The 12,728-nt window shown below is 42.2% G+C and overlaps 1 protein-coding gene across 2 annotated transcripts in view; it reads left to right on the top strand.

Moving 5' to 3' along the window:
- Nucleotides 1-12,728, top strand: part of PLEKHH1 (pleckstrin homology, MyTH4 and FERM domain containing H1) — a 53,128-nt gene that overhangs the window by 5,416 nt on the left and 34,984 nt on the right. For both annotated transcript variants that reach the window (XM_069784178.1, XM_069784179.1), the window contains exons 3-5: nt 5,472-5,534; nt 8,619-8,768; nt 11,936-12,019. In XM_069784178.1, the coding sequence (XP_069640279.1) occupies nt 5,472-5,534; nt 8,619-8,768; nt 11,936-12,019 (297 nt within the window). The remainder of the gene's footprint in view (nt 1-5,471; nt 5,535-8,618; nt 8,769-11,935; nt 12,020-12,728) is intronic.

Below are 12,728 nucleotides of genomic sequence, written 5' to 3'. Positions count from 1 at the left end.
CTGAGGCAGCTGCAGAGCAAAGATGGATATTTTGGATAAGAACAGCAGGGTCGGGACTTGCTGGCAATAGAAAAGCTTACAGGAGTGCAAATTGTGCTGTGCTGTTAAGAGACTGGACAGGGGTACATGTACTGCCGTAGTGTTAGAATAACATTGCATATCCAGTCAAAACATTCTGGGGATACTGAAGAGCAGGACTAAGATACTTTGAGATCTGGATGTTAGAAACTTGCATGGCGTCTGTGGTTTTAGAGACATCTCCTACCAATCTCTTTCAAGTCCCCTAAGTAAACTCATTTGCAATCCTAAGGGAGAGGACTGGCAAAGATTTGAGGGGTTTGTTGTGGGTTTTTTGTTTGTTTGTTTCCATCATGGTGTGAATTTTTAGTGTTTTTTCTTTACCTTAATTTGACTTATTTTTCAATTTTAATTAAAGCTTTTTCACTAACCTCTAATTTGCATAAAATCCAACTTTGTAGGTTGCTGTGGGGTTCCTCCTTTGTTGCAAAATGTGGCTTACATTATCACAGTCCAGTCCAAGGTTGCTCAGATATTCAGTTACCATTGGAAAGTGAGAACAGTTTCTTTCAGTCACAGTTTGCTAATGAAGTTGAAATCTTTACAGCTGACTGCAGTTTACTCCAAATGCTTTTAAGCTGTACCCGATGACAGATATGTTCTAAACTCACTTTTGCGCCATTTTGTTTTATGTAACTTCTATGTGCATGTTCTTTTTTTTTGTTGGTTTTGGATGTAAAAAACATCCAAATGACATCCATTTCAGAGTGGAGCAATATTCATCCTTGCTTTCACTGTACTTGTGTTTCCACTAATGCTATATATTGCATGAGAGATTCATTCCACCCTTCATATTTTAAGAAATTATGCAATTCTAAGCACCCTCTTCATCTTTTCAAGGTAGCTTCTAAGATGGACCTTAGTGATTATTTACCTTGGAAAACATTGGAAGTGGTTGTAAAGTCAATTTAGATAGAGGCGCATTAAAAATATCATGTGGCACAGGTCTGGTAAAGACAGTACTCATGCAATACTCTGTTTGCTGCATTATGGAATCTGTGGCCTCATGTTTTTTTAATTTCTGCTTTGAGAAACTTCTGGCTACCCCCGCGCAAAACAAAGAAACCCACCTATCAAACTTTCTTTTTGGAGAACAGGCTTGCCAGAGATCTTTTGACTATCTCTTCAGGCAGGTTTGTGGGCCATGGCAGAGAATGAAATTTTCATCTGCTTCAGGGGGCTCCTCAAGGAAGGGGCCTCACTGCCATTAATCCAGCCTTTCAGTCAAAGCGATGTTCCCTTTGTTAAGATTAAGGAGCAGCTTGGTTCAGTGATCAGGTTACTCTGTAACTACTCATACAGTGCGTCCTAGGCTTACTTGAAGGGTCAAAGAGCTAGCAGATTTGCAGTTCCCTACTCTGAATGTCATGTGGGAAGGGGAGAGCCTTGGGGACCGTGGGGCAGCTCCAGCAGGCTCTCCTGATGCAGCTGGACTGGAGTCACCAGAGCTGGTGCTCAGCGTACAATACTCATGCTGAACACTGCTATTGCGAAGTGTCCCGTGCCTCAGGTTCCTGGCAGCACTGCAATGGCTTGCTCAGAGACCCTCCTTCCCTCCTTCTCAGTCACCACAGGGCTCCCCAGCAGCCACAGCAACTGGGGCTCCTGTCCACGCTGCATCCTTCTCCCCCTCAGATGGGCAGTGATGCAGAACCAAAGGAGGCACCTGCTTTATGCATATTGATGCCAGCTCCAGGGATTTTTATCATAGATTTTATTGCAACTGTGGTTTTCAATTTTTTTTTTTCCTTACAGTTCTATCTGTGAGAATTAAGAGATTCAGACTTATTTGAACGAGTATTGCATTTTCAAAAATGTTTTTTGGAGGAGTGGTGGAGATCTTGAAAAATGTGAAGTGGGCACAGTTTGAAGCTATGTTGCCAACATGTGGTGAGCATTGCCCCTGAGATCCTCTGATATGGTTTGCAGCAACAGGAAAATCTAAAAAAAATAAAATTATTTGCCAGTGAAAATGAAGAACAATGTTAACAGCGGTGTGATACTTGCTCACCAGCTAGGTTGTCTCAGGGGTCTGGAAGCTACTGATTGAAAGGCTTGGAAGCCTAATTCCCCCACATTTAAAATTAGTCTTTATAACCAATTTTATGATTTTAAAGCAGACTCTACTGTTTTAACTCACAAAAATACCCCAACCACTCATGCCTGGCATTGGTAGCACAGTGTGCGCTAACAGTTTAAATACTTCAGATTTTTAAAATCCGCTTAGATTGAATAATCTAGATCGCTGTTCAGAACATGAGGAATTTAAAACTCAATGGTTTAACTGCCAGTGCCCTAGTTCACATGGAGTGAACTTCCACATTGGTAGCCTGGTCTCAGCTATCAAGCGGTGCCGCCCAAGCTGCGCAGAGCCTGGCTGCTGGTTGGTGTGGCAGAGGGACCCCAGCCCCTGGCCTCCAAGAAAAAACTCTGCCATCCTGCTGGACCCCCACAGAGCGCTGGACCCCCACAGAGCGCTGGACCCGTGGGTCCTGCCTTGTTGTGGATGTCAGCAGGGATCTGGTCTCTTTGGAAACAGGCACTTTCTGACTTTCTTGTACGCACACAAAGAAAGGAATAGTCCTCTGGTGGTGAGCGACATAACAGGCTGTTGCCTTGGCAGCAAGATGACCTGGTTAGGAGTGAGCTCTGGAAGAGAACAGCAGTAGGAACATGAGGCTGAGACGTCCAGGAACTTTTTTCACTCAGTTTTGTTTAGCATGTTCTGAGCCATCAGGAGAGGGAAAGCCTGTGTGAATGGTTGATAGGAAGATCTTTGGCAGCTTTTAGAAGGGCCGTCTGGGTTCCTTTTAACCTGCTTCTGTCTTACTTTAATAAACAATGAACACTTGGAAAAAGCCTCTTTTGTCTCATGCAGGCATGGCTATACAACTGGGCCTGCTTGTCTCCATACAAGTTGTCTGTGCTAATGTTTGGGAGAAGAGTTACTTGAATTTGGCTTGGTCACTAAGGTTTTTTATGTGACCTGGGTCAAGTTGCTTAGTAGCATTTGTCAAATTATAAAGCATTTTGAATGAAAGGACCCATGTAAATACTAAGCATTATTATTATTTCATTGAGGGATTTGAAAGAGCCTTACAAGCATGGATGTATTAAATCTGAATGGGCTCCAGTGAGACAGCTGACATTGGGAGTGGGTGGAGTAATCATTTTGTGTACATGAGAAACACAGCAGTTATTTAACAGTTCATAGTAGGACAACCCAACAATGTAGTACAGGAAGTTAAGAAGAGTACAAGTTCATTTAAGGCTATGGAGGGAATTATGGTGACAAAAGTAATTGATTTGACTGGAACTTAGCCAGGTCACCCTGCTTGCACAAGAAGTTTCATAACTCCTTACTGATCGGGAGTGGTCCCAACATACATTCTCTGTCCTGATCAGGATCCAGGACTGCTAGCAATGCAAAGTCAAACTGTCATGAGGCTGGAATAACAAGGAGTTTTTCAGTCAGAACAGTGCTGTCTTAAAATAACCCGAGTCTTTCGTGGAGATCACCCACCTTGTGGAGGATTGAATTATTAGTCTAAGAGAATAGCCTTTGGGAAAAGGCCCAGAGATTCATCTAAAGTCTGTGCTGTGAATGTAGACCCTGTCAATTCATCAGAAAACTAGCAGAGGCCATTCACTCTGAAGCTACTGTCATAAACAGTCTTTGTTTCACAAGGTGTATTATGTCTCCAGTTAGCATCTGTCTTTCCCCAGTATATTTTGCTGCTACTGTGATGACTATCCAGAGACTAACAGATAAATGCATGGGTAGATCACTGTTCCTAATGGACACAGACTCATGTCGTAACCCAGACCACTGCTGTTGGCGTTAGATTGCCTTGAGCTCAGACTCTACCAAGACTCTCAAAGACTGGGTCTTCGGTCAGAGCAGCTTTGGCTGTCTGTGCAATCTTCTGTGGCGTGTCTCTGTTCCTCTGCCAAAGAAGTGTCCTTGATTTGGATATTAAGCTCCATAGACTGTGATGTCTTTGATTGCTCCACTGAAAAAGCAAACTTGAGAGGTATCATACTAAATGTGGCACTTTCTGATCTTCATGGTTTGAATTTGTTATGGCATGGCTTTTTTAGTTATATGACCGTTGAGGTGTCTACGTATACATACCTTTCTGATCTGTTTGTCAATAGGTGTCAGCCTGCTCTTATGATCAATGTGTATGTATGAAAAGGAGAGTTGTCTTGTTGCCATCTGAAGGAAGGGAAATGGAAACACAGGAATGCTGTTGTCTCCATTCAGGGTGATCGACCCAGGAGGAATAAGTCCCATTTTCAGAAGTATTAGTTTGGTCCTCATAGTGACGAACCTGAATACTTCACTCCCGTGCTTTATCAAGAATCATAAAATGCATTGGAGAGAAAAGGAGCCCAGTTCCCCTTATAGTTTGTTTTCTGCTTGAAGCATGATTCTTTTAATCTTCTGAAGCTGCTCGTATGTCATTCCTTCATTAGTCAAACACAAGTAAATACTGGAAACTCTGTGAAGCATTCCTCAAATTTTGCAGTTTAGTGGATGAAACTTAGTGTCACTGACTTCATATTACTGGGCTTAAATCTGAGACCTGTCGAAGCAGGGCAGGTGGAGGAAGATGACCTTGCAAGCACTGAATGAGATCCTTAGTTGCTATTTGAGGGGGGGGGGGGGGGGGGGGAAAAGACTGGGCTCTAGTGGTAAGCTGTTAGAGGAACCCCAGGTACATCTGCACTTCACTGAGAATGAAGTGATCTATATACATTTAGAATAAAATTCTGTTCAGTGTCCTTTGACTTCAGTAGCAGCAGTGCTCAGATAAAGAATCACAGAACTGTCCGTTTGCGAAGCTCTTTAAAAAGAAAAGAAGCATAGGAAAATTAAGATCATTGTTAATCTTGTCAGTTATGAGCCTGTGATGCTTTTGAAGTCAAAGCAAAGTATTCATTGGTTGTAGTGTGGCATCATAGAGAACCTGCTGTGAGATTTACAAGATGTATTCATTTTTATTTACCATTGTGCATGAATCCTAGCTGAAATAAAACCAGGAAAGAATGGCACACTGTAGACAGGCTTCTTGCAGGGACAGCCCATGGTGTGTAAATTGTAGAGACAGGGTCAGGACTTTGGGACTATTCCCTTGACCCGTGTAATGAATGATGAAGCTCACTAATGAGAAAACAGTTCTAGTAAATTCAAAGTAGGGCAGAAGACTGGAAAAGGTCAAAGGCTTTTTTTCCTGGTCAAAGCTGTCCAGTTAACCCAAAAGATGCCAAAGATCTGTAGACCTGCACAAGAAATGGAAGATTCCTGAGTAAAACGGGTGAATTTCCAGGTGATGTTAATTTCTTTTCTTTCTTTCCCCCTCTCCCCTCCTTCTCTTCTGGCTCTGAAGATGCAGGAATTGGAACAGAGAGTGATAGAAGCAGAGCAAAGAGCTGAGGATGCAGAGAAACAGGTAAGAGATTCTCTTATGGTTCCTCTGGTACAAGCCCAGCAGTAACTTACTCTAAATTCCCTCCAGTCTAGCATACAGACAGCACTCTGCAGTGCTGTTCTCTGCTAGGGAACCATTGGTTTACAGTGGTGAAGGATTTTCTGGTCTAATTCCCAGTCTTTGAGCCTGAGCTGTGAACAGGCACCTAATTAGCTTCAACCCTAAGTGAAAACCAGCACCTTATATCTGCCTCTCAGCTTCACAGGCTTTACCCCATCATCCATGATAGGCATGCTTGGTTATGGAAAAGGAAGGGGATGTTGTACCTCAGGATTAAAGTGCAGAGATAGAACTGCCTGGCAGATCCTCAGAAAACAAATACTTAAGAGTACTGGTAAGGACTTGTCTATAAGTAGAGGAGGTTCTGTGAAAGAAGTAAGGGTGTGTCTGCAAAACCTATCAGTTGTTTTGGACTTTCTTTTTAATAATTACTGCCTGGCTTGGGAGCCCATGGAGAAAAACAGTAAGAGCTAGATTCATTGCAGATTACTGTAACCATCTAAAAATTAGGCATATTGTCTAAGCTAGTCCTTCTATGCTTCTTGAATAATGGAGAAGGGGAGAGAGAGACTTCAGCTTCTGAACAGGCTATGAAGAATAATGGACCTTTAAGAAGCAGACTGTTGTACAATCTGTGCTGTAAGGAGTATTATAAAAACAAAAGAGCCAGGAAGGGCCAGATGGTCTGAGCTCCTGCATCACTGCAGACCACTGCTGAAGGGAAAGTTTGAAGTGAACCAACTCGCTCTAGCTGGACAAGAAAGAGCTGCACGATGTAGCATTGAGTCAGAGATTAAAGTCCAGAACTAAAAGCTGTGCAAGATGGCCAAGAATAGCTGTCAAAGATTCAGTAGTGAAGGACTGAATAGGTAGTGTTATAAGCACTGGGAAACATACTGCCTAGGAATCAAGAACTTGAAGTACCTGGTAAGGTATTCTGTCTGCAGAATGTACTATTCCATGTCAGTTTGATACTGACATCAAGATTTTTTTCTGACCAGCTTAAATATAGGAAAGATGCTATGTCTAGTCACCATGCTGTTGGCATCTATGCTAGATCAGCAACTGCCAGCCAAGAGTTGTTCTTGAGAATGATATCAGTGAGTCCACACCTGACCAAGACCAGCAAAGGTAGCATTGTCACTGTGACAGCACCAGCAGGAAATAGAGTTATTGCCACAGGCCAATGAAGGGGGTTTCATACTAGCAGACACCTCAACGGCAGAAGTATTGTCCATGATATGGTAAGATGCAATGACAGCAAGGGAGCAGATGGAGAGCAAGTCAAATCCAGGTCAGAGAATGGGCAAGAAAGGGAGAATTTGGCTGAGAAGGTGTAGAAGAAATGAGGGTTGCCTTCCCTCACCTGCCACCAGCAGAAATGACGGTTGCCTTTATTCACCTGCCACCACCAGTTCTGCAGCCATGTGTTGGCAGGCCCTAAAGACTAGCAACCCTCAAAGTTTGCCTTTCCAGCAGCCTTATCCACATCCAGAGATAAGTGTTCCTAGAGAAATACTTCATTGCTACCTGACAGCCTGAAGAAGTGACAGCATAGGAGTAGGGCCATTCCCTTCCACTAGCAAGTATATTCACCATGAATGAGAAGCAGCTGACAAATGAGAGGGCTCCACATCAAGTACAAAATCCCTTGTTATCTTTCTCTCCAGGAGTCTGGGGGGGTGGATTTGTTAATTCAATGGGCTCCCTGTAGCTGCCAACCTCAATTAAGGAAATCACATGTTTGCGGTCCCCTCTCTGAGCCTCTAGTACAGAGTCAGCATTTGGGCATCAGACAGAAAGGGGGGGCCATTTCTTTTTACTATAATCACCCTAAACTCTAATGAAAACACATCCGACTCAGCAGGCTTAGTTTTCTGGCTCGGATGTTGGGCGCCTACCTTTCTGATTCAGTATGAGGAAGAGGCAGTTTGCTTCTCTGCCTAATGCAGGCAGACAGGAGGACAAAACACAGCTTCTGCAAGTATGAAGTGTAGGCTGTTCGACAGAGCGTGAGTAACTGTCTTGCACAGACTCTGTGAAGTGCTCAGATCATTGCCTGCATTCTGCCTTCCTGGTTCCAAACTCATGCCAAATTAATGGTATCTGGAGTTGGTTTCTTTGCAGATTTAGTCTCTCTGGGTTGTGTTGGAACCAGATATTTTCCCATCATTGAATGTTGCAATTAGCAGGTTTGAGTTAAGTTGACAGAATTCTATTTACCTTTAGAAATGAAGTCTTATAATCCATTGCAATAGGATGAGATAATGATAAAAGAGACTGGCATATCGAGAGACATAGGTTTTGAAGAAAGCAAAGAGGTTTTAAAAATTTGCTAAAAACCTGAAAGGTTTCTGCAGCAGCTAGATTTTAGTGCATTGAAACTTTGTCTGTAGCGAAGGAGCATTACACTGGTGCTTCTCCTGCTGAGATGAACAAGTGTTGGCACTGGCAGGAGCTCCAAGATAGACAAAGCTTCTGAAATATCTAACACAGTAACTGCTTAGCAGGTCTGGAGAAAACACACTTGTCTGAAAGCCAGAAGTTGCCAAACATTGTCTAAGCTGGGGATAGAGGAAGAAGGAACTCTGTAGTACATTTCCCTATAGAAATCTTGATCTGAAGCATATGGCCAGGGTTTTGCGGTATATACCTTGGTAGTGAATAAGGTAAAAAGCTGGCCACAGTATTGCAAGGGAGGAAAATGTGGTGTACCTTGCCGATATGTCTATGTAGACTATGGTGCCTGTATGGTCTCTTTGACTAATAGTGTGCAAATATTTCACAATCCACAGTGTGTTTATCTGTTCATGGTTCAGTTTGTATCTGTTACTGCTTCAGCATTACAAATGAATGGACAATGTTCTTTCCACAAATGTGTATATAAACTGTGACCTGAAGGGTTTGGGGTTTTTTTTCTTCCTTTCCCAACTTCAAAAATATGAAACCTGCAAATACTCTCAGTTAGGGTCTGACCACTAAACAAGCAGCTCCTTCATTTGCATTGTTTTGGCTTTTTTTATCCTCCTCTGATTGTCATTACAGGTCAGAGTTATGGAAGAGAAGATAAAACTAGCCAACGTGAAGACCAGTGAATCAGACAGCACTCTGCACAGGAAATACCAGGAGCTGATGGGCACAGTGCAAGGGAAGGAAGCTCTGATCAACAAATTGGAGACACAGCTAGCAAAACAGGTACAGATATTTTCTACAGGGAGGACCTGTAGCTTTCTTGAGTTGGAGGGACTCTGTAATGTATATTTCAAAGGTACAGATTATGTCTCCATTACATATTAGCCTCTCAGTTGCTTTCAGATCAGCTGTAAAATGATGCCCTGTTCAGTGCAAGATCCTCTCCTTCCTTTTTTCTTTTCAGGCAAAAACATCCATTCAGCCTCAGTAGCCCTTGCCTCTTCATTATAGGAGATAGGGAAGTCCTTTAAGGACATTGACCAATGTTAGTGTTGAGTCAGTGTTGAGACCCTAAGCTGTAATGCTAGAGTCTGGTCACAATATTTTTCTGGCTTCCTAGCATATAGATTGCTCTGCAAAATCATTATATAGCCCATCTCTGACTCTGCATACACTGCTTCTTGGGAAGGGACTTATCCCAGTCTTCAGCAATCCTTTAGCATAGTTCATCTCTTGTCAGATGTCCTCATTATAAAAGATCAGCTGTTTCCCGGTATGGATAGTTCTTAGTCTCTTCCATTCTCAGTTGGTAGAAGGAAGGAGATAAATCTGCAGCGGGGCTTGTATTTCAGCTCTAGTAAAGGCCTTGCTCTGTGGTCTTTATAATGTGAGTAATGAGGTATTCTTCTATGTTGCTAAGTAAATTACTTTTAAATGGAAATCGCTCCCTAGAATTTTACACAAAAAAAATACTTTCCCATTTGAGTTACATTTTACATCTAACTGTCACATATTTCAAGGGCAAAATAGATTGGTAAGCTGTCTGAACTTATTCAGACCATGTGTAGTGTGGACATCAGGCATCAGGTCTTTTGTAGTATTCTGGGTTTCAGGTCACTTTCCCAGGCCAGCTTGCTCAGGCAGAATGTAGATGAATTTTCTGCATTTTGGAGGAGAAAGAAGGTATTCGGAAGGAGCTACAATAGTGATCAAGGTCTGGAAGGCCCTCTTGCAATCAAAGATGGAAGAAATTCTGGTTTACCCAAAAAAGTGCGGTGTGATTTGATTAAAGTCAACAAACACAAGTGGGAAAAATGTTCTATTAGTAGAAATCTTTTTATTCTAGCAACAAGAGGCAAAGTGAGATTCTAGAAATGAAAGCTGAAGCTTGACAATTTCAGACAGGAAACACTCTTTATTAGGGTCACCAGTTTAGTTTCAGAATGGGATGGGATGGTGGCAGTGCTGGAAGGTCACTAAGGGTCCCTGTAAGGCATCCTAATTTTTTTCACTGGGATGGGGAGAGCTGTGGAGTTCAGAGCGTTAATAAGAGAACACTGAGATCATGTCTGGAACACACAATAGCATGGGACACAAAGAATCTCTAACTGCTTCTGGGTCTTAGGCACAGCACCCATAGATGCAGTTATTGTGCTTTGAGTGAATTGGTTCTGCTTAGAGGCAGGGCTTACTAAGCTCTGTGACAATGCTGACGTCATGTCACTATTCTACTTTAGGACCCTAAATAAAATCTTGGCATTGCACTTCACTGTGTAACGTAGCAATATTCTGAGTCTTTTACCTCTTGATCCCTGATCTGAGACAAGTCCAGGTCATTAGGCATTCAAAGGCATTACCCATGTGATGGATATTCAGAGGACTATGGTAGATCTACTATATGCGCCAGATCATTTCAGACCAGTAGGCACATCTAATATTCTAACCCCAGCAAAGGCTGGTACCTGATGATTAGGAACACACAGAGCCATATTCAAGGAGAAAAATGAAGTAAATATTCCTCTTGAAGCATCGGATTTGTTTACTTTTATTTCATTATGCTCAACTACGAATGTTACTGCTGCCCATAATGTTGCCAAGGTCTATTTTAAAGTCGGCAAACATATTTGAATAAGAGCTTGTAAATATGCAGTTGTGGTGATGAATAGCACATGGTGATTAAAAGCAGTGTGAAGATGTGGGGAATTTCCTACAGTCTACTATGTATTTATATGGTATTCATTAAGTGAACTTACACTCTTCAGTGTGAAAAACTGATGGGGGAGGGGGGTAAGTACTGACACTTTTATTATCATAATTACTGGTATTTGTTCACATCTGGGAAGAAAAAAATCTAGCAGGGAAACCACCAATTGCTACCAGAAGGTATTACCTTTGTCCATTTAATTAGAGAAACCAGGGCTGAATGTGCTATATAGAGTATATTTCCCCCTCCCTCACTCCTGGAACTGATTTCTCCTTGTAATTGTTTAAATCATTATGTACATAGGAGACCTTTCAGTGACATTGCTTCTCATGAAGCCACACAGGTGATGAACAGAAGGCTTCAGGTGATTGTAGTATCAATCCAGCATCTTTCAAAGGAAATTTCCAGAAAAGTAAAAAAAAGCAGCTGAGAAAACACAGCTGCAAAAATGATGATGTAGCAATATTACCCAAGCAGATACTTGGGGAAAAATGTTCATTGTACAAATCAACAATAACATAAGACCTTTGTGTGGACTAGACCCTGTTTTAATGGATATGTAAACATACAACCACTTAGACCATCTCAAAACCTCCTAGCAAGTCTTAGTGTTTCAAGGTCAAGTTCTGGAGCTTTTTTCATCCTGAGTCTGCTGTCTCCCCCCTCCCCCCCCGCTTTCTTTAATTTACTTTCTCAATGAGAATATTGTGTGTTTAAATATGTTGTTATTAGATTCCATCTCATGCACCTTTAAAGTCTATACTCTACACCTGTGCTTGCAGCAATTGAATCCCTTTTGCTTGGAGTTATTACAATGTTTTGTAAATCACTTACAGGCACTGCTTAATTCTTATTAACTTCAGCCAACAATGCGTGTGTGTGTAGGCTGGGGGAACACTACAGGTGCTTAACAGCAAACAGCAACATTGCAAAACCATCTAAGACAGTGAAAGTTGCAGACTATACTCAAAAGAAACTGTGGTAGGTGGGCAATCATTACCTGAGCTAGATTTTGCTATTCCACAACAAACTCTTGAAACATCCCTCTGAGTTTGACTCCAGGGACCACGTAAGACAACTTAAAGCTTGATTTTTCAGAGGCTAGCTAAATAATAATATCCAAATAGCAGTGTTAAATCTTACGTCTGGAATGGGAGCTTCAATGTTTAAGTCACTCGTGGTGCAGTAACTTACTGAGAACAGTTAGTTGTACTCTCCTAATGCATCTAATCTTTTTTTGGCACAGAAACAGTTGAGGACTGAGGAAGCCAAAATTGTTCAAGAAAAAGCTGCCAAGATCAAAGAGTGGGTAACACTTAAGCTGAGAGAGGTGAGTCTTTTGCTTGCTGCCAGGTTTCAAGGCCTATGAGTAGGTAGAGCGGCTGCACTGCCAGTGGGCTCCTATGTAGACCAATAGTCTGAGGACAGTCAGTCTGCCACAGAGGTTTTCTGCTTTTTTGGCCCTACACACGTGCAGTTGCAAAGCTAGGGTCGTCCCTCTTATTGAGGGCTATTTACTGCTTTGGGCAAACTATAAATGACTGCGAAGTCACTAATGCCTGAAAGCAGTTTCTGAAGATGTACTGGTCACAAGTGGCTTTCACCTAGCTTTCCTCTGCCTCTCCCTTTTTTCTCTGGGTGCAGTTTCTGTCTCTTTTTCTGACAAAGCAGCTGTGACACAAACACATCCTTTGCTCTTCCTCAATTTGCCATCTCTGACTAATGTTGTTTTCCTGCTGCCCAGCATTTTCTCACGTCTAACCTCTCCCTCCTATCCATCCTGTGGACTTATGCCTCTATCTGGGCCTAATTCAATACCCTCTAGAAAAACTGAGAGATAGCAATGGGTCAGCACACAGTTTTAAAGGTGCAGTAATGGTTTCCAGCTGGGAGTGGGGCACTCTGGTCTTTCCCTTTTATCCCAAGTTAAAGCCATAGATTTCCCAGTTTATGCCAGAAAGGGAAATTGTTGGAGTTGGAAGAAGCAGTCTTTGTGGGCACTAATTTTGTTATGATGTGACTTTGTAATCCCATTAGAT

Source organism: Haliaeetus albicilla, chromosome 5, assembly GCF_947461875.1.
Source record: "Haliaeetus albicilla chromosome 5, bHalAlb1.1, whole genome shotgun sequence".
NCBI lineage: Eukaryota > Metazoa > Chordata > Aves > Accipitriformes > Accipitridae > Haliaeetus > Haliaeetus albicilla.
This window is presented reverse-complemented; position numbering and strand designations above follow the sequence as displayed.